Raw genomic sequence first — 26,394 nt, 5'->3', positions numbered from 1 at the left:
CCTCCGATTCAAGCCTCTTTTCCTTCAGCCAGCCCATCCCCATTAATACATTTGGATTTTGAATGTTTGTGGTCCTTCTGGAGAAGGATCAGTTTGCTATAAGGAACCTCTCCGTTTTTCACTGCAGGCTAGGATCAGAGGTGAGCTCATAACGCAGCACTGAGACCTCAGGTCAAACGTGAATATATTAACATGGAGGAATATGCACAGATGAAGTTCATCTTCTCATAAAGATATACAGATGTGTGAATGGTCTGCAGCATTTGAATCCAGGTCTGGATTCATTATTTGAACCCTGCCTGAGCTGAGGGAATTGAGGTCAGAAAGGTCAGGTCTGTATCCCTGTCAAGCAAGGCTCCTGAATTATGTCACTGAAGTAAATTTTTAGTGAAGGAATATAGGAAACTTACTCAACATAGTGCCTTCGTGAGCTCTTTAGCCATTTCCTGGATAACATATAGGACAGTATTTTTCACCTTCCCTTCAGATTGAAATGCAAGGAAGTTTTTAATCATCCAGCATATCCACTGGGTGAAATGTAGTTACCTTTTCAGTCCTGTATCTTAACGTTTTCTTGAAAGCTAACAGGATACGTTGCTCTTAATCTATGTTTCTGGGCAGTCAGAAATCTCCATTTGATGAAAACCAAGACCTCCATAGACAAAGAGGAGACACGCAGCCTTTGTAGCCCAATGCTAAGCAGCATCTTCTGCTGCCACTGAAAAAACACTTGTGGTACTCAGGAGGCAGTGAAAGTTCTCATATTGACTTTAGTGAGAGGACGCTGAAAGCCTCATCCTTTTTTAAATATAAGAAACCTTCTGCTTCTGTCAAAGCAAGTATCTGCTTCTGAAACTTCTTAGCAAGGGGCTGGAGCAACACAGTGCCATGAGCGACTTGGTGTGAAAAATGGGTAAATACCACATTTAGGATTTGGATTAAGGTCTCAAAGATGACTCTTAAGCACCTCTAACAGTCTCTGAGATGGTTGCTGAAGCTAGTTTCACTGCACACTTTCTAAGTGAAGTAATAGAATTGGTGTCTGCCAGCAGATGGTGCTTCTGACTGAGAATTGTTTTCTTTCATGACCATTGAAAGGTACATCTTCTCCCATCACTACTGTAAAAGATACTTTACAAAGCAAAACATTGTCCATTACGTTGTAGGGATTCCATATTTTAGATAGGTCCTATGTATGCCTTTCTGTCTGCTCTTCCCTTACCTTCGATGCAACTTTTCTTTAAAGGGCCTTTGAGTTAACAGACAACGTCTGTTTTAAAAACTATCCCATGGAAGGTCCTTCTTTAGCAGTGGTAGGAACTTCAGTGGTAGGAAAAAGAGAGATGGGTAATATTTTTTCACTTGGGATATCTTTGAGGCAACTTCAATGGAGACACATATGCGCAAAACCAGGCAAGCAGTCTACTGATTCCCAGCTCCCCAAGGACAAGAAGCTGAAGCATCTGGAGCAGATGAGGAGACAAACAGACAAATAAACACCCACTTTGCTACAGACTATTCTCTTTAATGTTTGTGGGACCAAACTGGTAACTTTTAGCTGAAATCTCGTTGTGTCTATTGTAACTAATTTGCCTGAGGAACCTTGTACTGTTTTTTCTGCCATTACAGGAGCAGTAAGTACTTTAAAATGAAGATCCAGGTTCACCCTCACTGAGTTAGATAACACATAGTCACACTGCATCCAAGTGTATTAAGACTCCTCTCCTCCGTCATATAGATACCTCGATACTCCTAGTCCCTTAGGTCACACACCACTGCGTGGGCCTGGCTGTTGTTGAATGTACCAGGGCTGGAGGGTTGCACTTAATACTGGGCTTGTAGCTCTGGTGACAGAGGAGGAGTAAAGGGAATGGTAAATCTCTGCATTGCAAGTGCATGAGGTATGGCAATCCCTGTGGAACAGCACAAAACAGGAGTCTGATTCAACACATTAGACTAGAATATGAAGCTACCCCTTGTCCTAGAGATCTCGTAGTGAGCCCAGACCTTCCCTTCGCAGCCTGCACACAGACTGTTGTACTCTTGTGCCTTCCATGCTGCTCTGGGCAGCTTCATCCCTACCCAGGAGATATCAGCATGGGGTCTGTAGTTACCCCACTGAGACAATGAGACCTCTGAAAGATCTGGGTCAATGCAAAAGCCGGGTAAGGTACCAATGTGAGGTGGAAATTTTGTGACCACATTCTTACACAAACCACAACAATCACATACTTATACACAGAAAAAGGTGTGTGTATTCCCGTCATGCAGGTCTGCAGATATTCTTCGTCATGATGAAAAATCTGATTTATTTTAAAAGTGACTGATTTGTTACAAAAATGGTAATTCTTCCATCTCAGAAATGGCCATCGAAAGGCAGCAGCAGAAATGTTAAACTCATCCTTCTCAAAGAAGGCGCTTTGAAGAGCCTCACATTATGTAGTCCTGGAATTAAAAGAAAACAGGACCAAAATGCACTTCCATGACTTTGGTGGCATAAATGCACATGTCATGCCACAGCGCTTCCAGCATATGTTCCTGGCCAGGACATTTATGTGAGTTCAGGAAGTCTAAGGTGAATCAACTGTCCATGGCTCTTTACTGTAGCTTTTACTGGAGCCTTTGATTGAGATTCCAGAATACGGTTTCTAGAGCGCTGGACGTTAGCAGATCCAGGAGGGTAATTAATCGGATGGAATCCAATTAAAAGATTACTCTCCTGTTCTCCAGATAGGGTGCTATATAGATGCACAAAATTATCTGTTGAAATCCCTCAGGCAGCTTACCCAGAATAACCTTCTTCTGGATCCACTCCAGCTCCCAGCGGGGGCTCTAGTTCAGGAAATCATCTTTATTCAGAACAGCACTTAAGCTTGTGCTTAAAGTTAGGCATGTACGTAAGAGCCACTTTCAACAAGGCTGTACTTAATTGCACCCTAGCTGCCTTCCTAAATTGAGATTAATGACAACGGGAAGGTTCCAGCCGATTTCAGAAAGCTGGGAGGAAGGCGCTGTTGTCTCCACAGAGTCACTACATTTCTTGACCATGGGAATACTCACAGAGTCATGCAGTGCACGGTATATCTAAAATCACCCATTCTTTCGGGCCTGAGAGCCGTTATGGGGGATGTGTGCGTGAAGATGTGTGGCCCAGCGGATCAGCGCGAGGAGGCCACCTTGGCTCCCAGCGCCTTCCTGGGGGAGCAGGTGCCGGATGGGGGATGGCAGGGAGCCAGCCCTGCTCAGAGGGGGTGAGGACCGGATCCAGAGCAGGCTGGTGCCAGGGGTGCCGGGTGCCTCGCACCCCGAGGCGGTGGCTGTGGCGTGGTGCTGAGGCCGGGTGTCAGGGAAGGCCGCAGGAAAGGCGGCGGCACAGGGAAGGCCGTGGCAGATTGCAAGGCCGGTTTGCGCAACTGGATTGCGGCCGTATAAGCAAATGGGCCCAAGGTCAAGGCAGGCTGAGGAAACAAGAAATGTGCCTGGGCTCACGCAACTTATACCAGGTTAAATGAGCAATTATTTCTTAATTCATGTGCTGACACACTTGTTTTTCTTTTTCGTCAGTGAGCTTGAAATGATCAGTTGTCTTTATTTTTTAGAGATCTCGGGGTGATGCGGGGCCTTGGGATATGTTTTAGTCTCAATGACCTCTATGGATTGTTGTGTGTAAAACATAAGATTTTTTTTGCAGAATAAATATCAGTGTAATTTAACTTTCTCTGACAGTGGAGTTGGGCTCAGAAGATGCATGAGGTTGTGTACGGTGCTTGCTCTGGTTTTCTATTTCAATAAAATGTCCTGACCTGGCCTTTGCTTCCCCTTTCACCATCACCGTCTGAGCAGTATCAACTGCTTTCACGATCACAGGATTCCATTAAAGTCCCAAGTATGAGCAATGAGCATCTCTACTAGGCCATATCCAGGTCTACAGGTTAGGAAAACCAAACAGCACGTTCTAAAATATGCAATGGCGGAGTGCATTAAACCCAAAATGTACAGCAGCTCTGTAACCAACTTGAGATTTCTGCAAAACGCTGAGCTCGTCAGCAGGTTGCACCCAGCCACATTGACCATGTGCTCATACCAGCTAATACGGGCACCACCTGTGCTGGGTGCTCTCCTCCTCTGCCCGCCTGCGCAGGGTAACGTGGCACAGGCACTCCGCACGGCTTGATGGTGCCTGGACCCCACCAGTGCGGCTCAAGTGCCACCAGAGAAGAAAAGCAGTCCTCAGATCTTTTCTTTCCCAACACGAGTGGCAGAGCTACGCGGGCTTGTGTGGCTGAGGGGCGGCTGCTCCATTCAAGCAATGTGCTTGCTCACTAGCACCAAGGTTTTCAACACAGGGCCCTACCAGGTAGCAGATGGCTGGCTGGCAGCCTTCCTCCGGTGTGAGATCCAGGGCAGCTCCAGCAGACCGGCAGCATTTGCCCACCAGGCATCTGGGTGGGAAGAGGCCTCGGTGCGCTCCTGGAAGAAGTGCAGTGAAAGCTGAGCTGGCACTGAGGGCTGTGTCTGCACAGGCATGGATGAAACAGTGAGTTGAGCTCTGTTGTGCTCCTGCATTAAATGTCACAGATTTGCACCCTGACTTGCTGTCTTATCAGGCTTCCCAACTTATTAAGCTCAGCCTCTTGCAAGCTTCAGGCTGTATCTTGGGGTCTCCAGTCTATTTCTTCTCCCTGACTCCTTAGTAAAGCACTCATATAGCTTTTACAAATAGAAGAGATTAAAATATATAAAAGTGTATGTTTGTATGTTGGCATGCATTTGCATGTAGGCATATGGACAAAGGTTGAGTTCTAAACACAAAGTTGCTTAACGTGAGACTGTGCTGTTTGCAGACACTTCCATTTGGCTCCTGTGCAACAGGGGCTGGTTTGCGTTAGGCTCTGGATAGATGCATGCTATTTGGCAAGCGCTTTAATTCCCAGCTCCTGCCAGTCACCCACTCCCGAGGGTACCTGCTGGGAAGGCATGCTCCTCTGACAGTGCTCCCTCTCCCGGCCTCCGAGAAACGGGGAGAGGTATCTGGTTACCTGCCAGACTTTCAAAGGGGGCCTGTCTTGAGCAGAAGCATCTCATGGCCATGCAGGAGGCAGGTCTTTATCACTCTGCATCTGGCAGGGGAGAGATCAAGTGTGAGGTAAGGCAGAGTCTTTTACACGTGGCTGCAAGCTGGTTTAAAGCACGCCTTGTTGCTCTGGAGCAGGTGAAGTTGTCTGTGTAGATCTCTCCATTAGATGAGTAACAGATCTCTCTCTTCAGACACCAGGGAGGGTGAAATTTAATTCTTGTGTTCCGTCCTCTGTCTTCTCAACAGCATTGCTTTAAAATGTGTCTTGAAACGCATCCTTGCTAAGGAGTCCCAGCAGCCCTCCTAGAGAAATGGTTGAGCTCTCCTGCCCATGTGAATCAGACCACTTGTTTTGCTGAGGAGTCATGAAAACAGATGATTCACTCATACATGCCACTATTCAGCAACAAGTCCGTTAAGTCTGCAGACATGTGAGTTAACAACATCAAACCCTGCGAAAGTGGGTATTGGCAGTAACTCCAGCTCCAGTTTAGGCTCTCTTTGCTCCGTTCCATCCAAATTCCCCACTGGCTTCTCTGAACTTCTCTTGAGCCAGGAGTGCAGAACTCACTCACAATCTGGGCCATGCTGGAGGGGCAGTCCATGGGAGGGCTGGAATCAAAGCTGGCCCAAGTACTCCTGCACCTCTGTACAGGTCCACCTCTCAGCTGTGACTCTACATTAGGGTCATCAAACTCGGGGCTGAAGCCCACTCTGTCCGTCCTGGCTTAGCCACAAGGCCGTCTAGCCTTCTGTGACAAGGGGGACACCCTGGCACACGAGCACCCTGAGAGTGGCAAGTTGTGATCTCTCTTCCGACCCCTGCAGAGCCTCCTAGCAAGGGTCTGGCTGCTCCCCTGCCCTCCCCTTTTTATTTACCTCGCCCCATCTGAAGCTCCATCAAGTCATGGCAACCTTGTCCCCAGAGGGGGAGGTCTCATGGGAGCATCCTGGTGACCTTTACATCCTTGCCTTTGTTTTCTTTGTTGTCCACTGGACAGGTTGATTCCTACATGCTTTGTTTCCTTTTCCCACCATCCTCTTTCCTGCCTTTCCCTCCCCTTTACCAGACAGGGTGGGGAGGTTTTGTTAAGTGAAGAAATCATTCAAGGGAATGGACAAACCTGGAAGCCTAAGACAGAACATAAAAGTGGGGCAAGCATGTAGTCACGCTTCCCCAGACTAATCCTCCGCAGTCAGCTGTGACAGGGTATGATGTGAACTTTTTACTCAAATAGTCTCATTACATTTTTCTTCTCTGAATCAATCTAACCACTTTTGAGTGCTTGCCAGCTACTAGCATCTACAGTGTCCTGTGGCAAGAAGGCCCACAGTTTTAGCAGTGCACCGTGTGAAGAAAGAAGGGGATGATTTCCTTTTGTAAAGACTCAGAGACTCAGTCAGGATTTGGATCCAGCTTATGGGTCACCCTCTGCAGTTAGGATATGAAAGGAGAAAGAACAAGACTTGAAGCCAGGCAGTGTTACCGTGGGCACTCAGCCCCGTCAGAAGCTGTGAGCTGCCCCTGCCCAGAGAAGCTGTTGCAATCAGTGACCTCTGTCAGTGTGATGATCTCCTGCCAAACCCATGGCCTGTTGCTGTAACTACTACTCTCCCTTCCGACTGTTTTATGAGGACAGGACTTTGCAATAAAATGTGCTTTCAGCAAGGGTGCCTCTCCCAGTTTCCATTCCCCAGAAGACTCCTTGGTACTAGCAGCTCACTTTCAAGGGGACCCGAGGGTCAAGTAAGTTTGGTTGTGAAAAAAGGTTTTTTGCCAGAGAGAAGGTGTGGCGTGATGCCTGCTACCATTGTATGTCTGTGCTGCAATTTCTGTCACCTGCTGCCCCGGGCAATCCCAAACAAAACCTCAGGTCAGCTTGAGGCCAAAGCACGTACCTTTGGCCCTCTCACACCACCTTATCTCTGGCTTGCCTGTCCCTGGATGCATTGCAGGGAAGTGGAGAGAACATGTACAGAGCTGTTTCACTTCCCCAGCCCAGGCACCTCAAGAGCCAACACACGCAGAAAGAAGAAACGTTCATCTGTCATCATGTTCAGCTGTGGACATCACTGGAAGTCAAACTGAGGTGCAGGTACAGGTGATATCTCAGTCAGGCTGGGTTGGCTCTCTGCAGAGGGAAAGCATTTCTGTTTGAGAACAGCAGTCACTACCATTACTGTCTCAGAAACTCTTATTCTGTCTGCACCAGACACACTTATTTAGTTGCGCAAATAGTGTTTAACAGAGCAAATGCCAGGACAAAAAACCCCATTTGAGGCCAATGGATCACGATAAAATTTTATTTCCAGGACCAGGAGTGCAGCTGTCAAGTGTATAAGCATCAGAGCTGTATAGGGGCTCGAGGGCAGAGGGCCCAGATCCCAGGTTAGGTGAGGGGCATGAGGGACAGTGGTGCCTCCATACCACCGTTGGTGCTTGTTCAAACCACCGATGGCACATGACATGTGGTTTTCAGAGATACCCTATGGAAGCAGAGAGCAGGTGGGCACAGCCAGTACCTTGCTGTGTATGCTGTCCTGGGTGACATTTATACTCCCCATCCAACTTTTTCCTACCATCTCTCCTACCCTTTAACTGCTCTGGCTGAGCCACTGACCGTATTCCTCCATAACGGCCTGGGGACTGTGGGTGAGGAGCAGAGGGCAGCAATGTTGGGTGGTACCGAGTGTGCCTGTGCATGCGGGAGGTGTGCGTATGTCTGCAGAGCTTTGCGGTTCCTACCTACAACCCAGCAAGCAACTGACCTGCAGCTTCCTATCCAAAGGACAGATTCAGCTTAAGCTGCTAGGAAAAGTGTTGCTGTCAGTTATTACCATTAACTTTGCCTTTCATGACACTGACCTTGAGCAGGACCTTGCCTTCAGGTAACTGTGGGTGGCGCACTGCGGTTTAGCTGCAGGCAACAATATGTTAATTACCACTGAAAGTATGGTGAAAATCCACTCAGTATCTAGGAGGAAACCTGTGTGGGCACTTCAGGTTTCTTTTCTTCTCTGGGGGACACACATAGATGGATTTGAGGTGCCACATCTTATCTTCCCAGCCAGAAGGATGCTGTCCTTAGGCTTTGGCGGTAAGAAGAGGTCAGGCTGCGAGCTGACAGCCCAATCTGCCTTTCAGGAGCCCTCTGGCTGCCTGGGCTGCAGTGACGATGGCGTTTCCACGTGAGAGGTGATCAGCCGGTGTGCAGGCACACACCAAAGTGTTAATGGGCATGTGGCCGTAACAGGTAGCCCTTGTTAGTCCTACCCTGGTGTTAGCAGACAGGAGGAGGGCAGCGCTGCCAGCTGCTGCACAGTTTATCAGCGGTGCATGCAGGCACCATCCCCATTGCCCGTGCTGGGAGCGGAGGTCACTCAGCAGCTCATGTTCTTCAGGGCTGATGTGGGGATGTCCTTCACCCGCAGCATGTTGGACAATGCTCCCTTCAGAGCTATCTGTCCCCAGCAAAAGCCGTCTCTGTGGTCATTGTTTGGAAAGGTGTTTATTTTCCGTCTATGCTTTCAGAAGGGTGATCTCAAAGAGCCTGAGAAGTGAATTTCCTTAAGTCAGTAGAAGCTAAGCATCGGACACGGTGAAATATTAGTGTTTGCTTTTTCATTTAAAGGCTATGTGGAGGCAACACCCTTATTTACCCTCTAAAGCTTTTGCAACAGCAACACATAAAACCATAGCAACAAAGCTGAATGACTGCAGTCTCCGCCTGGCCAAGATTTCTCCATCCCTGCATTTTGGGCTGAGGGGAGCAGTGCATTTCTTGGCAGGGTGGCAGCTGCCTGTACCTCAGCTGCAGTGCAGTCCTGGCACAAGACAAAGTCACAGTTCAGGACCCAACTTGTTGGTTTTTTCTAACCCTCTGCTTGGTTTTTTCAAGCGTTCAGGGTTGAGAAACTGCTTAGGCTGGAGCCCCTCAATGTCGAATGCATCTTGACGAGATACATTCTTTCCTCATACACACAAAGGGTTTTCTTCACAACCTTGCTTATGCTTGTACTGCTTAGCAAAATACGGTTAAAATTCACTTTCCTTCTGAATGCTTTTCCTCTCATTTCAGTGAAGACTGGAAAATGTTGCTTTGTCAAATATATTTTTATTTAGTCACAAAGGTCTATTCCTGGTGTCCCTCTCCACTGTCTGCACTATTTTCATTGTTTTAATACAAGGTATTAAGGACAGTGCATCCTGATGTGGGTCTCTGATGTGACGAGGGAGCGACCTTCAGACATGGAGTTACTCTAATATTTAGAGATAGGTTTTTATCAGCTATGAAAGTTCTGGGGACAGCCTGCCAAGATCCCTCTGAATAGCAGACCACCTTCCAGCAGATCAAGCTGTTCCTCTCGGCTGGCACCCATACCAGATCCAATGTGAAAGGACGGGTGTTACGACTTTCACAAATGTACCCCCAGTGTCATACCAGGCGATCAAACTGTATAACATGCAATTAAGTCTCAGGGTCTCACAGAAAAAAAGAATATCCCAACTGCTGAACCACCAAATGTATTTACCATTGAGCAGACAAGGCCCAAGAAAACAGGCTAAGGATGAAACCTCTAAACACTGCTCCCTGAAAGATGGAAGAACAGTCACATAAGAGATAAACAATTGCAAAAGGATTTCCTCACTTAAAAAGAAAACCCAACCTGTATAGGACAAGACATTAAAATGGTTGATGAGAAGCTCAACATGAGCTGGCAGTACGCGCTCGCAGCCCAGAAAGCCAACTGCATCCTGGGCTGCCTCAGAAGAAGCGTGGCCAGCAGGTCCAGGGAGATGAATCTGCCCCTCTACTCTGCTCTCCTGAGACCCCACCTGGAGTACTGCATCCAGCTCTGGGGCTCCCAACATAAGAAGGACATGAACCTCTTGGAGCAAGTCCAGAGGAGGGCCACAAAGATGATCAGGGGGCTGGAGCACCTCTGCTACGAAGACAGGCTGAGAGAGTTGGGGTTGTTCAGCCTGGAGAAGAGAAGGCTCCAGGGAGACCTTATAGCAGCCTTCCAGTACTTAAAAGGAGCCTACAGGAAAGATGGGGAGGGAGTTTTTACAAGGGCATGTAGTGATAGGACAAGGGGTAATGGCTTCAAATTCAAGAGGGTAGATCTAGGTTAGATATTAGGAATAAATTCTTTACCGTGAGGGTGCTGAGGCACTGGAACATATTGCCCAGAGAAGTTGTGGATGCCCCATTCCTGGAAGTGCTCAAGGCCAGGCTGCATGGAGGTGTCCCTGCTCATGGCAGGGGGGTTGGAACTAGATGACCTTTAAGGTCCCTTCCGACTCTAATCATTCTATGAAAACTCCCAGCTATGCTGAAAACCATACCTTTGGGAGGAAAAGATGTACCAATCCTATCTTCCTTATCTTGGGAAAGAAAATCACACCCATCTTCCATGGGGTAAATGAAGAAAGAAAATAAAACCATAAAGATTTGCTTAGAGGAATGGCGAAGAGAGGCAGAAGAGTTACATGTTTGAGAGGTGGAAGTCAAAGCTCCTGGAGAGGTGGTAGGTTACACATACTGACCCATTGAAGAGGCTTGACACAAGAATGCAAGAAACAGGTTAAGAGACCTAGAAGCACAGCTACAAACCAAAAAATAAAGAGGCAGTATCTTTAATTACCAACGCTGTTATGAGAAACCAGAAGGAGCTGGAACATGTCCCGAGATGCAGTAAAAATTGAATTAAAAAGAAAAATCAACATAAAGAACAAGTTTAAACTTAATTAACAGATGTAATCTTGAGTAATCTTACAAGGAAATGTTTCAGCAGTCACAGTTGAAGGCAAACTACAAAAACCTAGTGGCCTTGGTAGGTCTTTTTGTTTTACAGGGTGACTGACTAACAGACAACAACTTGAAAAGCAGCAGCCAGACCCAGGGACACAACTGTCGGTTTCACTAATGTTCTTTTAAGCAAATGTGTAAATACCAGAAGGAATCTAGGAGGGCTATCAAGAAGGTAAAAAGTTTAAAGCAGTGGGGAAACTAATTAAATGCTATCAGCACTCTAAGTATCAGTAGTTAGCAGTTAGCATATCAGTAGTTAAAGGCTGAGAAGATTGTGGGTTAAGTCTGTGTATACAAAAGTTTGAGGTCTGAAAGGCACAGTGAATAGTACAATATTATGATTTAACCAGAACAGAAGAAATACTGAAGGAAAAATGCATAGGTCCATATCACAGGCTACCTCTCCAATAACCACACTTAACAGATATATTCTTTTGTTTCTAAGAATTAACCCTGTAAAATTAATGATCCTAAGTAATGAACCCTATGTATGGTTAATTTTCTTACTTTAAAGAAAATGAAGGAAAAAGAAGATGACAAAAGCTGTGTATAAATATATCAGCTGCTGATTTAAAATGCAGCGTAAAGTTTCTCTGTTTATTGTAGAGAATACAGGGAAACAACTGATGGAGGACTGGAAAAAAGTGATTGAGTACACTGGAAGCTCCTATGAAGGGAAATGTCTGGGGAACAAAGATCACTGTCAATAACAATCTTCTGTTAATCTTATCTGTTACAAGAAACACAGAAAATTGAGCACTCCATTCCAATCCTATAGATACTGATCTATGTATGTTACGTGTATGCAAATTTGTCTTTACTTATGAGTATCCCTTTATGCATTTACAAGAGATATTGCAAAACGCTGGGAGAGATGAATTGCTAATGAGCTCACATAAACCCTCCAATGAGATCTGGGTCTAATCACAAGATCTTCAATATGTCTGCTACCGTCTTCACTGACTCACCAGTAAGACTGATAAAGGATTTGTAAAATAGTCAACAAATGAATACATTGCTAAACAGTCACCGAAGGTTATCAATCATGAAGGTTATCAACAATCGAGTATCATTCAGTTCTGAGCCTACTGTACATCTAAAAAGAAAATATTTTCCATGAATGGTACCTTCAAGACCACAGGGCTGCTACATGTGAAAATACACCTAATTGTTATGTTATCTATACAAATTGTTAAATACTGTGCATGTTTACATGTGGTGTAGCTCCTGCTGATGACAACACCCTGTCATGGAATGGGCCCACCTGCTCCACACCACCTGGGAGGCAAGAGCAGAAGTTGCCACAGCACTGCTTCATCAGTGAATAGTCAGTTGCTCTGCTGGAGCTGGCAGATGGGTGTAAAAGCACTAATCTCCTTGGTTCTTCCATAAAGCCCAGCATCCAGATCTGCTACGGGTTGTCATTTACTCTATCTTGCCCAGGACAGTGGTCCCACTAGTTCTGGAGTCCACACATCTGGTTCATATCCCTCTGATCTGGCTATAAGGGGATTATGAGAGACCATGCTGAAACCTTGCTAAAGTGAAGGTAAACCACCGCTACCACTCTGCCCTTCATCCACTGAAATAGTCTTCCAATTATCTCGCGATAGAAAGCAATAAGCTTGACCGGGCATAATTGGTAAATCTATGCTGGCTTTTTCTAATCACCTTTTATTCTTCACATGCCTGATAACGGATTCCAGAAGGATATGTCCCTTAATCATCACACGGTTTGAAGTGTGGTTGATCATCCTTCAGCTCCCTGGGCCATCATTGCCCTTCTCAAGGATAAGCATGACATTTGGCTTTTTCCAGTCACCAAGGACTCTTCCTGATTGCCATGACCTATCCATGCTCAGCTCAACAACCGTTCCTACCTCTCTCCATTAAGACCAGGAGCATTTTGCTTAATATTAGTCTCCATTTGAGAGACTAAGATTAAGGCAGTTGCCTTTCCTGCCCAAGACATTTGGCTGCCCCTCCTTCTTTTTAACCAGTTCCACGCTGTCTGTCCTTGATCACCTCATTGCTTTAGAGACTGAGCAAATATGACCTTCAGAGGGACACGCAGCAGAACGGGATTATTCAAGGACTCTTCTGGTGTGGATGAGAACAGAGTTGGCAGTTAAATTTCAGGTCTGCTTGAGAACACGTGCATCTTTTATATATGTAGGTATGCCTGTGTGTGAGTATATGCCTGCAAGTATTGGCCAATGGAACAGGAACAGATGGTAGAAGAGGTTGGTTGAAGGAGGGATAAGTTCTTTCACCTGGCTATTGGCATCCCAGGGCAGCAGTTCCCAAGATGCTCTGCTTGGGAACCTCCAGGGCTATGGCTCCTCTCTCATTTCCATAGCCAGGCTCACAGCCCTGCATTTGGGAGCTCTTCTGGTGGCTCCAGGTGACTTTATCCAGCCAGGATCAACCCAGATGCGTCGCTGGTTGTGCAATGCAGGAGGCTGGACTTGCCACGGAGCTTCTGTCTTATGGGTTTCATCAAAGCAAACAGAAGCAGCTACCTCGACTTCGAGGAGCCGATCTGAGGACACGTGGTAAACTGCTGGAGAGAAGCGGGAGATCAGAGAAGAAATGCTGCCAGCAGCTCGCCCCCATGCTGGGAGGTGTTCATGCATAGAAAATCATCCAGAAGAAATGATAGCAGTAACCATGACAATGTCAGTAGCACGGCACTAGCAGGGCTTCCTCAGGGATTAACACGTTTCCGTACCAAGAGTCCCTTTTTCTGATGTGTGCTGTTGATTCAGCGGTAGTCCATGTTTGTTTTATCTTCCTCAAAGCAGAGCTACCTGAAAAATTGCTTTCTCTGCAAGCTGCTCAGGCAGGACTACCTGTAAAATGAAAATATTTTTAGAGAAAGTCTGTCCCAGCACATGTGCTTGCAGAGCACTTTGCACCACAGTCCCACCCTAATCCCCCTCCCCTGGATGTCCCCATCATAGCCAGGAACCGCTGTTGACTAAAACCAAAGTTGTCTCATTTCACTGAGCGCATTGCTATTTTCTAAGGTGTGACTCAGAGCCTTTCGGTTAGGTGTCAGCGTGTGGCATTTGCTAGAAATAAAATCAACATTAATTAATTCTGCTTTTTTTTTTAAACATAGGTTTTTGTCTTTTCTTGCTCCAGATCCCGAGTGAGGCGCACGCAGAGCAGAGTGAGCTCAGAGAGATTGGTCCTGGCTGTGCATGAAGACCTGCTTCTCAAAGCAAGGGCTTCAGGGAGGGGTCGGTCCCTAACAAGCATGATCTTGGTGGAAGAAAAGGAAAGGCAAATTGTGGGCACTAAGCAGCCTGACAGGCTGGCAGGCCTTCCGCACTGCCTACTCACTGCTTAGCCTCTCATGCCCGTATCAGCCAAGGGAATTATTATTATCATTATTTTGTAGAGCTCATCTTTACTTTTCTTCTGTCTGGGTCCACAAAGACCGAGCTGCATCAATGTTTACGCCTAGAAATCACTACAGTGCTCCTTTACGATATATGAAATTGCAGTAATAAGCACAAAGAATAGTACTCGGCATCTGACAGGATGACTGATGTAAGCTGTCAGCCAATATTTGACTTTCCAGGTGAGATTAGATTTAGCATTTAATTTAATATAAAGCGTGCAGTACAAGGCACTTATTTAACAGACAATTGCTCACAGGCTTGTGCAGCCTAGGGGCTACTTAAAGTTTAAGATATCTCTGCTCCTTTTGAGAGTATCATCATATTATCCAGTGGAGTTTTAAAATCCTGATTGTTGCTGTGAATTTCATTAGAGAAGGACACAGGAAAGGTAAGTTTCTGTTGGTAATTCTTTATTTCCTACTGAAAAAAGCATAGTAATTTTTGTTCTGAATCAAAGAAAAAGCAGAGAGATTTTGCACCCAAAAAAGAAGTTTCAAGACAATTTGTATTTGGCTTTTCTAACAGCTTGCTTACTTTCATTAGATCACCTTTATCCCTATGCTTGAGTGTGTGTGCGTGGATAAATGCACATGTACCTGTGTCCTGCTGTGTGTGCGTGCCTGTTCTGTGCGTGCTGATCTTGCAAGTCTAGTCCAACAAGCAGAGGAAGGTACACTGCTGAACTCCAGTTCCAAAGGCACCGCAATTTCTTACCAGTGATGAAAATCCACCACCCCTTACCATAGGCTGCAGAAAGCTCATCATTGCTTGAAGACCGCACGGAAATCGAGTGGCTTTTTGTGGAAGGTTTGCCACATGTTGTAGGGCTTGGTTGGCCTGAAGCATTGAAGGACAGGTGTTCTACAGGAGCATCAGACTGAAATGCTGTTACCAGAACCTTTGCTTTTTGCAGGCTAGGGGGCTGCAAGCCAGTCACACCCTCCTCTTTATGTAGGAAAGACAGAAAAAGGCTTTTCTCAGAGCTTCTTGAGAGCTGCTGCCTCAGTAGGGTAGGCAGTGTGCCTCAAAGCCTGGAATGCAGGTCATGGGGGCCCACGCTCACTAGATTTCACCAAAGAGTATTTGGCTTCCCACAGACCAAAAGCGACCCGAGTGAGGAGAGGAATAAGACCTCCTTGAGTCTCTGAACACATCGAACCACTCGGAGACGGGGATTCTCAGCTGATATAAAATTGGGACTCCATTTTCACTGGCAAGTGGCAGGTGTTACTATTTAGTTGTTATAATGCAGACAAAAGAAACCAATGTAACTGTTTTAGTAGAGATATTTGATTAAAATAAGTATCATGTTGTCTTTAGTAGCCGTAACTTGCAAGGATGGCCGAAATGCGAAACTTCACTTGGGCAGTTGAAGATATTTTCAAGGAAACCTTCCTCACTTACATGAACAGCTGGAGGAAAAACATGACGGAATCAGCGAATAAATTGCAAGCCAAGGTTGATGCTGAAAACTTTGACTACGTTATCCTTTATTTGATGGTGATGATTGGGATGTTCTCCTTCATTATTGTGGCGATCTTGGTGAGTACTGTGAAATCAAAGAGGCGAGAGCACTCCAATGACCCCTATCATCAGTACATCGTTGAGGACTGGGGCGAGAAGTATAAAAGCCAGGTTCTGAATCGAGAAGACCTCAAGTGTGTGATCCATGAAAATTTGGGTGCAAGGGACAAAGCGACCCCTGGATCACCTTAACTTTTTGGAAATACCAGCAATGAGGAAGTCATACAGCCACATGCAGGGAACTCACTGGAATTACAAATAGCTGTAAAACTGTTCATTAACGGACAGGTCAATGTGGAACACAGTGCTGAGGAAATCAACATTACTGTTTTCCATGAGGACTTTGGCATAGCTGGTCGGGGAACATCCAGGAAAAATGTGCTTTCCTTTGGTATTCTGTTCTTCAGGAAAATAAAATGAAGAGAATGAGTAACTTGATTTCTTTTTAGAATTTTTTAAATCCAGAAGCAGATCTGGATGTTCCCACCTCAGAATAACTGTGAATTAGGGGTCAAAAATGCTGATTTAGATCGAAGCTGTATAACTTAAGCCCATCTTAAAAATAACTTGAAAATGTACAGTAAAATATCAAAATCTCCATCTATTGGCTGAACAATGTGTTATGGTATGAATCATAGGAGGTAACCTATACCTACACATATTCATTCCAAACTATTTTTTTAATGATCTGGCTCCCATTTTGATTTCATTATTCATTGCCAGCAAACACTGACTCATGGCCTTTTGACAAGGCCTGCTTTATAGCAGAAGAGCTGCTAAACTAGCATAGCAGTCTCATCTAAGAGCATGTCCTGGCTGTCCAGGGCAGCTTCCAGAGGTTCATCATCTGTCCTCAAGTATACAGCTGGCCAAGCTGTCACTTCTGCTGCTCCTTGGTTCTCCAGAGCAATCTGTCTATCTGGGACGCAAGCTGGGTGATGGTGGCGCTGGTTACATCCCATCATCCAGTGCTCAGTGTAAACCAGTAAGATCCTGACTTATGGCCTTAGGAAGCCTTGCCGTGCTTCCGAAGTGTTTCTCATGTTGGGTACTGGTTTCCACTGGCTGGTAAAGGGGTTTTCAAGATGGTTTATCTTCTCCTGTGCTGCTGAAGTATCACAACACTGGCTCTCTGGGAATAATTACAAGGAGAACTGGTGACACTTCTAGTATTAAAACGTGCTTCTTTTTGTAAGACTCTGGGTTCAGCTCTCATTCATGCTGCCACACTTAAATCGCTTAAGCTAAACATTCCCATACCGGCTGTCTATCGTGTGGGCTTGTTGTTTGTTTTGAGAAAGTTTTGGCTGAAATACTTCAGCCATGTCTGGCACTGCATTTTCAGCAATTTTGTTTCGCTCGTGCTAAAAAGAAATGAAAAAGAAAAGGGCTTCTTTTGTTGGGAAGCTTTGGCTTGTTTTGGAGACTGCTCTTGAGATTTGGCACAGCAGCAACTGTCACACTCCGGATGGGCCTTTTGCTGGCACAGTAATAAGCCTTTGGATCATCTCAGTCCATGAGCCCTGAGGAAGGCTTGTCAGGTGCCAGCATGGCCATCTGCTGAGCCTCTCCCCACCCAATGTGCCCCCTTCCCTCCCACCTCCCTGGGTGGCCCGTGGGTGCCTGCCAGCTCCCTGGCTCCTGAGGGACTCCCCTCACCCTCGGGACCCGCTGGTGGCTCCAGCGTTGGCGCTGTGCTGCACCGAGCAGCTGGAGGGACCCTCGGGCAACCTGGACCATACCACAGTCAGGGAGAGCCCATTTTGGCAAGGTACACCCTTGGAGAACTTGCCCAGGTGGACCAGCGTCCCCAGCAGTTGTCTGAGCCCCTCAGGCCCTGCTCCCCGCCATCACCGGGCAGCAGCTCCAGCCTCTGGCCGGGCCCTGCTGCCAGTAGCAGGCAGGCGGCTGCTAGTAGATGCTGAGGAGGTGGATCTGGACTGCTCTGCCCTCGGACCTACACCCCTGGGGCATGTGGGAATTGCTTTACTTCAGAACTATTTTTTTTTTTTGGAAGAATCATAGAATCATAGAATTGTTAGGGTTGGAAGGGATCTTAAAGACCACCTAGTTCCAACCCCCTGCCATGGGCAGGGACACCTCCCACTAGACCAGGCTGCTCAAAGCCCCATCCAGCCTGGCCTTGAACACCTCCAGGGATGGGGCATCCACAGCTTCTCTGGGCAACCTGTTCCAGTGTCTCACCACCCTCACAGGAAAGAATTTCTTCCTGATATCTAATCTAAATCTCCCCTCTTTCAGGTTAAAACCATTACCTCTCGTCCTATTGCTCCACTCCCTGATACTGAGTCCCTCCCCACCCTTCCTGTAGGCCCCTTCAGGTACTGTAAGGCCGCTATAAGGTCTCCCTGGAGCCTTCTCTTCTCCAGGCTGAACAGCCCCAGCTCTCTCAGCCTGTCCTCACAGCAGAGGTGCTCCAGCCCTCTCATCATCTTCGTGGCCTCCTCTGGACCCGCTCCAACAGGTCCGTGTCCTTCCTTCGCTGAGGACTCCCAAACCTGGACACAATACTCCAGGGGGGCTACTTTATGCTCCAGCCTCAGGCAGCGGCCGGGCCACGCCGGCTTTGCGGGAAAGGTGCCCCTGGCCGAGGCGAGGCGGGCGGACGCGGCCGCCACGCCGGTGCCTGCCCTGCCGCTGCCGCTGCTGGGAGATGTAGTTTGTCGCGCCCTCCCGCCTAGAGCCATGGCCGCCCCGTGAGGTAGGAGACGCGGTTCCTGGGCCTTACCCCCACACCCCTCCTCGGCGTGGCCGCCTGCGGCGACGGGGCGGCGGGCAGGCAGGCGGGGGCGGCGGGGCGATATAGGGCAGGAGCCGAGGCGGCCCGTCCCCGACCCCGACCCCGACCCGGCCTGCTCGGCCTGCGCTGCTGGCTGCCCTCCGGCCCACTCTCCTGCCTGCCCCCTGCCTGCCTGCCTGCCTGCCTGCCAGTTCCAGCACCCCCGGCCTCCCTTCAGCCTTCTCCTGCCTGCCCTCCTGGCCCGCTGCCTGCCCGCTCCTGACCAGCCTACCTTCTTTTGCCCGTTCTCCTGCTGCCATTTCCTTGCTCTCCTGCCTGCCCTCCCTGCCTGCCCATCGCCCTGCCTGCTTGCCCGACCCCCCCACAGGCCCGGTTCCAGGCCTGGACCAGCCAGGGTGCGAGGCGAGGTGGCAGCAGAAGTTCCCTCGCCATAACCTGTAGCCTCCCGTCCACCTGTGGGACGCAGAGGTGTGAGGTTTAAAAGCTGCCGGAGACGCGCTGGCCGGCTGCAAACCGCAGGCAGGCCCCACGCGGTTGTCTCCCAGTGAATCACCACAGGGAACGACGCATGGCCACCTGCAAAGTGCGCTTTGCTGCATGTGAATCTCCCCAGTGTTGCCGTTTTCATAAACAAAATATGAAGCAAATAAGTTAGAAAGACGGATCTGAAGTTACCGTTTGTTGAAGGAAATTGGTTTCCTCAAGCGCACGTGTGGGTCGCTGAGCTGTGCTGGGCGCTGGTGCTGCAGGGACCAGAGTGACTGGGGCAGAGCTGGGGTGGGGATGGAGGCAGGGGACCCTCCTAGGGCAAGGCGGTGGCAGCAAGCAAGGTCCTGCAGCTTGCAAGGACCCTGGGACGTAGCTGAAATGATGCCCTGGGACCCACAGTGGAAGATGTGCCACTGACACGTCTGGTTTTGGTTTGATTGGATTTTAATCTAGGCACTATGATTGATATGTCCCATCTGCTCTCTTCTTGTTTTCCAGAGTTTGGAGCATATGAGGAGCTGCCAGAGGAATCACTAATATTTTCATTTCTTCTTCTTCAGGTATGAAATCTTACATGGCTTTTTGTTTTGGTGTTCCTTGAGTTGGTGTTAGTTTAGGAATATCTTTTACCAGTGACACTAGTATAAACTGAGTGATTACATGCGTCTTTTTATGGAGTGATGTTTTGACCTACCTACACATAGAGACTGTAACTGTGCACAGGTTTGAGTACTTCTGACTTAATATAACCACTGCATCTTGTGGCAGTGGTTTGTGATGGATTCTTAGTGCAGCACTCTGGCTCATACTGGCTTTCACTGTGTTTCTCTGTAGCCTTTGGGCTTTGCCATATTACTGTGTTTTCCCATGACCCAGTAGTCTTTTATTTTTTTTGAGAAGTCGTGATCCTGTCTTGCAGATGCTCAGCCTGATGCATGACACAGCGGGTCACGTGTAGTGGTGGGTCCCAGTGACTGTTCAGGTGGAAAACATGCACTTTGCTTCCTGAAATACGTGCATTAAAGAAATCAGCAACAAGAGATAGGTGGATTGAAACCCCTTTTCTAGCTCAGGACATACTCGGCCATCACTCCATTTTAAATGCAGTCAAACAACCCTAGTAGCTTGCTACTTTCCAAGGCCTTGTGGCTGGTAACTTTCATAGCTTTTCACAAAATGGACAAAATGGAGGTGCTCAGAAATCCCCAGCAGACAAAAGAATATCACGAGTCCCATTTTGTTGAGTAGATGGAGTTATTGGCAGGCTGAGTGAGACTTTCAGCCAAGACAACTCAAGTGGGTTTGGGAGTACCCAGATGTCTGTGTAGACTTTTTTCTTGTGCATGCAGGCCGGTCGATACTCTGCCACTGCATAAGCAAACAATGGCGAGAGCGGCTGGGCTGTGATGCGGTTGCTGTGGTGGACTGGAGCTGTAATTCAGCGGCTGAGAGACCTGGATTCAATTCTGTGCTCCACCACAGACTTCCCATCTGTCTGGGGCTCAACTCCTTAGTCTTTCTGGGGTGGTCTGTGTTGCACAACACAGCATTGTGCAGAGATCCTGGGGCTGGTATCAGCTGAAGTCTAGCTCTGGGACTTGGTGCAGCCCTCCCTGGGAGCTCTTTAGCCCTGCTGAGGACGCGAGCCTCTGGGGCTGCACTGGGGACTCTCTACGCCTGCTCTGGACCCAGAAGACCTCACAGCATTAGAAGCTAGTGGAGGATTGCTAGTATAGTGTAGAGGTGTGTGGTATGGGCAGACCCTCTCTTCCCTTTCCTGTCTGCAGTAGTTTGATCTGCTTCACAGAGAGGTGTGAGTGTAAATAGCCTAGTGATTGTGAGGTACAATCCCGGTGAAGAAGGCCACCAATATGTGTGAGAGTGTTATCATTTTATCCCTGCCGTGCACAGGAGTGTACGAGTGGGTGATGGTTAGATTAGTGTCTGTCACAGAGTCTCCATCAGGGCTTCAGGCAGAGACTAGTGGTCCTCTTCCTTTTTCACGTGGCTCAACACAAGACCTCCTTGCTAGCGAGGGAAGGTAATAGTGACCTTCCGTGGGGCCCAGTCTCCGTTCCCAGTAGTGCTGTGTTTGTTAAGGGAGCTTGCATTTTCCTGGGGAACGAACAATGCCCGACTGTAGATGTGTTCTGAACTCCTATCTGTGCCTTATCTGCCTCTGAAAAGGCAAACATGAAACTTCAGCTGTTTATTTGCCTGCATGCTTTTAAGATATCACAACCTTGAAAGTACAGTGTCTGTGCTTTTTGCTTTTGAATTGACAACCTCAGTGCTAACAAATGTTGTTTTTCAAATGTGAAGTGAACCCTGCCTTTTTCTCTCCTTTGCCCAATTTCTTCTCCCTGCCCCATGCCCCAGCTCCACCCATTTTTTTCTGTCCTGGGGTTTCAGCTGTATTTAGTAAGGTCTGGACCAAGGTGGAGACTGGAAGAGTCAAGAGAAGTGGGGAGAAGTGCTTGACCACTGGAGGCTGGTGGCACAGGATGTGGGAATGCAACATGGAGAGAGTGGTGGCTTCCCTGCTCAGTTCCAACCACAGAAGACACTGTGAGGACAGACCATCAAACGTGTCAGCTCTCACAGGAAACATTTTGGATCAAAACACCACTCTTCAAAACAAAGTGAGAATTTCTTTAATTCCCATCCTTTGTGACTTCAGTGCAGCTACTCGTGGTGGATACACGATTCAGGCGTGTGTCTCAGCAGAGCGGAAATATTACAGAAGTCTTGTGCTGAATGCTTAAATAATCAACTTGCAACGAAGAGCATTCGCAGGAGTGCACACTGTGATACACATTATACGCTGCTTCTTGCTGGTGGGACAGTACCCTGCAATCAGACCCCACAGATGGGCTCATATAATGTTTGCTGACTCTCAAACTTTTTCTGTATGTAAAAAATCACTTACACCCCATTTTCAGCATCATATGCCAGATGCTAGCCTTTCTTTGAATGGCTGAATTCTTGCCTTTTTACAACACGTTGCAAAATTGATTCTGACTGAAGCACAGAATTTACAGCAATTTAGGAGAAGAGTGAAGACTGTGCCTGATGAACCCCCCAACCAAGTCAGCGTTCTGAGAGGAGGACACCCCAGTTGGGCAGTGCAGTCCCTTCAGATCAGGCCAGGCTTGTGTAGCTTGGGTTTCATTGAGAAGCATGTAGCCATCTGAACCATGCACTGAGAACCAGATTCTGCTGTGATGGGGGATTTTTGCTGTGACCATCTGGCAGGGGACTTAAAATCTTAATGGTCGTTGAAATTCGGGAGGAAACATCAGAAGTTAAAATGCCTGGTATTTTGGAGGCGTAATGCTACTAACTCATTAGTTCACAGCTGCCCTGACATTTTGTCGACTGGAGAAGGGAGCTGCGCAACTCAGGATCAACACAGTAAATACCGAATGACAAAATGACTTGGCCACACCACTGCTTCGGTATAGTTTGATCTCGGTAACAGAGATCTCTGGTGGTGTCTCTCTGTGGGGATGTTTCCAGGGTGGTCTCTGCAGGGTGAGGATTTTGCAGCTAGGGGAAGAGGAGAGAAAAGGACATCCTAGCTGGAGAAATAAGAGCATCTGTGAAGAAGCTGGCTGAGCAGCGCAGGAGCTGCAAGAACATTTACTTGATTCCCCGTTTCTGAAGAAAGGTCAGCAGCAGCTATTGTGGTGTGGTGATGATTTATTCAGCCCAGCTGCTGGTGAAGGCTTGGACTAAGCTGTAGGGCTTCCTCCTGCTTTTCAGTGTCTGTTGTTACACATACAGGAAACACCTCGAGGGGGTCAGGCAGAGAAACGTGCTTAATTTGAAATCCAGCAGCTTGAAACGGTGTCAGAGCTGGTGGGGCAGCAAGCAGAGACCAGAGGGCAGTGTTGTGGCTGTGTGCTGCAGCCTTCAGCATCCCCTCAGGCACTTCTCAGCCCCGAAGTTCAGCTCTGAAACATACATTGACTACTCAAGGGAGCCAGCGAGTGGCTGGTTCGCTTTTGTGTTATTATGGGCTGCATGGAGAATTTGATTTATTAGTGAATCGGAGAGAACTGGTAAATGATATTAGATACTAGGTTTCATTATGCATTTGGGCTCTGAACAGGGTAGGTGGGCTTCAAAAACACAAGACAGCTCTCCTGGGTGTGCTTCTGTCTGCGTACAGCTCAGACACCAGTGAGGCGGTGTGATGTGCACACGCGTGGAGCTTCTGAAAGCAGCCAGCCTCGGGTTTTTGGTTGGGCAGCTGCGCAAGTGTGGCACCTGCCCAGGGCCTGTCCATCCCCTGTCCTTCAGCAGCATGGATGTTGCTGCTGTCACTCAGCTCCAAAAAAGGCCCACGTAGGTCATTCCTGAACCATGTGGCGCTGGTACGCTGCCAGCCAACGAGCTTGTCAGAGAGGTGCAGGGTGGACATGCTGAGTAGAAACAGATTGGATAATTTTTTCTTAATTTCCATTTCTTCAAGATGCTTCTGCCCTGGTCTGTGCCTTTAGAAGTGTGACGCTCATTGGTGCTGAGCCCATCCCGCTGCGGGACAGACAACATCATCACACAGCCAAGATGGTAGCATTTAACTGGAAGGTGAGGATGTTTCACATTCATAAAGTAGCGGGTTACTGCTCTTCCAAGCAGATGCATGTCAGGTGTGGCTGGGTGGGTCCTGTGTTTAAAGATGGCTCCCTTGCCTGGGTGAAGGTCGTTTAACCAGCACACTCTCTGCACCTCAGGGACAGAGGACTTGTTGTCCTTTCCTGCCGTACAGGCTTGCACCTTGTGGGCTGGCCCCAGTTCTTGCTGTCGGGGCCTTGCACTGTAGACCTGAGCACAGCGCTGGTAGGCGAGCTCTGCTCTGCTTGCTTCTGCTCCTCCCAGCTTTCCTCTTTCCAGGCTTTTCTCTGGCTGCTCTTTCCTCAGCTCCTTTCATTACTGGAGGGTGTTTTCTCCATTATGTCTTTTAGTGTATTAGGGCCATAAACACTCTGCAGGGTACGTGGTGTAAGGCACAGAAACGTTTGAGCAAGTACCTCATGCATTAACAGTTTTAACATGTTACATCAGACCATTTATCAAGAAAGCAATGCTAACCCCAAGCCTTGGCTTTACCTTTCTGGTGTTGCAGAGCTGTGGTTTAAAGAGATTGCCACTTTTAACATGTGGGGAGATTGACAGAGGATGATGTTTTTTTTGCAAAATTAGAGGAGAGTGGCCTGATGTCAAAGGTAACGTGTAGCTTGTAGAAATCAGCATTATGAAAGACCCCACTTGAGCCTCTGATTTGTGAACTTTAAGGGGACACACTAATGGTGTATGGATACAAGGCTTTTTCTAAATTCACTAGTTTTACAATGGCCAAACAGCTTTATGAGGTGCTGGAAGGCCTGCTAAGGGTACAGGGGGGTACTGGGAGTCTTGCTAAGGGGGAGCTGGCACTGTGAACCTACTGTGCACCCCTGAAAGACCAGACCCATCCTGCAGGCTAGGTGGCTCTTTGAAACAGTGTGCTGGGAAGTTCATGTACCTTCAATATCCTTCTGGAATTGGTATCTCAGTCACTGAGTGCCCGTGCTGCTCTTGTTATATTTGTGTTCTGAGTTCACAGTGTTAGCCATTTGCATTTTATTTTCCACTCCATGTGCATCTACAGTAGCATGCTTTTATAGCATTGAAATATGTTGTGCAATTTCAGTGGTTCCAGGCATTAAAAACTCCTGAAACTAAGTCACTGGAGGCTGTGGGTATTTTTAATTTTCTTCCAGTTTAAAGGCCTTTATCTATACCTTCCAGATCTGGGCAAGTTAATTGCAAAACTACCATAGATTAAAATTTCTAGGAGCACAAAAGTGTCTTTGGGGATCACATCTGATAGCTGATATGCACGGATCCATCACTCATTAGAATTATTCAGAAGTGTTTCCACTTTTACAATTATCCTTAGATATTCAGTTCTTCGCCTTTTTCAGCTCTAGATCGTGCCAGTATTCCGTTTGCTGTAAAGCAAGCAAAAGCAACAAAAACCTGTTCAAAGGGGCTTCATATACAAACTTGAGTGAAGTGAACTTCGTTTGGTCCTTTCCCCTAGACATTGATCTGCCTAGTTTAAAGTATCCTACAAAAAAAAAAAAGAATGAACAGGGGAGCATTACCATTGTTTTGAATAATGCTGTTGCTGTAGGAAGCTGTATCGCATCCCTGTAGATTCATTTTTAATTGTCCAAGTGTTCCAGTAACTGCTTAAAAATACTGTTTTACATTTCAGGCTTTGGAGAATTTCCCATTGCTGATGTACATTTTGGCAGCTAAAACATTGATTCTTTGCTTAGCGTTTGCTGGAGTGAAAATGTACCAGAGCAAAAAAATTGAAGAAAAACTGAAGAGGGAACGTGAAGAGAAATCGAAAAGAGAAGCAGAGAAGAAGGATGATTGAAGAGTCTCTCAGGTATAGAATTTATTTGACATCTGGGTGTTCGATAATGGCATTGACATATCAATCCCATTAAGTTTTGACTTGGATGCATTTAGATTGTGCAATTAGAACTAGCCCATTATCTGAGTTCTTGTAATATTTGCCTCCTGTGATGTTTCAGTGTATTTGCACAGCTGTATCATGCCCATTCTTTGTAGGAATTGCAGTTACCACCACAAAACTTGGCAGCCATGGTTCGTGATTTAGGAGATCTTAGCACAGCGTTCCTTCTCTGCTCTTAATCTCCCTGAATTTTTACGCCCAACCAATTGCACAGGAAGTCCCGATGCATAAAGAGATGGTTAAATTGGGCAAAAAATGCATTAGAGGCATGACAGACAAGATGATGCAATAAGACTTCTTGGCCTTAAGTGACATAATTAGGATCATCATTAATCATAATTAAGAATCAGCCATTCCGTCTTAGTTAAATACATGACAAGTAGATGGTTTAGCTGGAAGGGCCAAATCTCATGCCATGGAACTTCCCAAGGTAACAGAGATGCTACAGGTTATGCTATGTAACATCCACCAGACACGCTTCACTGAGAAAAACTGACATCTTTCTGCATAAAAAAGCAAAACGAATATTACCAAATTTCTTAAAGTTTTGAGTTTTCATTCCCCATGGGCTGAATTCCTTCCCTCGTCTTTCAAAGTTTAAACAATCGTTGCCTTATTGGATCAAGTCTGTTAGCAAAATGAATGCTGACTAGTGCTAAGATTGTATTCCCTGACTTGTTTGGTATGTGATTTTTGTATCAGTTCATTTCACATCTCTCTGTTCTGCAGAAAAATGGGAATTCTATTCCTGCCTGCCCTTTGTAAGCTCAGTGGGAGTT

At 47.1% G+C, this 26,394-nt stretch overlaps 2 protein-coding genes across 7 annotated transcripts in view; both read left to right on the top strand.

Moving 5' to 3' along the window:
• Nucleotides 1-23,576, top strand: part of KCNE2 (potassium voltage-gated channel subfamily E regulatory subunit 2) — a 41,186-nt gene extending 17,610 nt beyond the window's left edge. The window contains exons 1-3 of one of the 6 annotated variants that reach the window (XM_063346002.1): nucleotides 11,425-15,845; nucleotides 19,576-19,637; nucleotides 23,555-23,576. In XM_063346002.1, coding sequence (XP_063202072.1) covers nucleotides 15,642-15,845; nucleotides 19,576-19,614 — 243 coding nt within the window. In that variant the 5' untranslated portion in view covers nucleotides 11,425-15,641 and the 3' untranslated portion in view covers nucleotides 19,615-19,637; nucleotides 23,555-23,576. Of the gene's footprint in view, nucleotides 1-7,028; nucleotides 7,174-11,424; nucleotides 16,044-19,575; nucleotides 19,638-23,554 lie in introns of those variants that run through there. The other 5 variants (XM_063345992.1, XM_063345973.1, XM_063345963.1 and 2 more) reach the window with 5 other exon arrangements.
• Nucleotides 23,562-25,513, top strand: SMIM11 (small integral membrane protein 11). The gene is made up of 2 exons (XM_063346025.1): nucleotides 23,562-23,670; nucleotides 25,346-25,513. Exons 1-2 carry the CDS (start codon nucleotides 23,650-23,652, stop codon nucleotides 25,511-25,513), a joined length of 189 nt encoding a protein of 62 aa, XP_063202095.1. The 5' UTR covers nucleotides 23,562-23,649.
• Nucleotides 25,514-26,394: the final 881 nt, after the last annotated feature.

This window comes from Chroicocephalus ridibundus, chromosome 1 (genome assembly GCF_963924245.1).
Source record: "Chroicocephalus ridibundus chromosome 1, bChrRid1.1, whole genome shotgun sequence".
NCBI lineage: Eukaryota > Metazoa > Chordata > Aves > Charadriiformes > Laridae > Chroicocephalus > Chroicocephalus ridibundus.
Note: the sequence above shows the minus strand (reverse complement) of the source record. Positions and strands in the feature narration are given on the sequence as shown.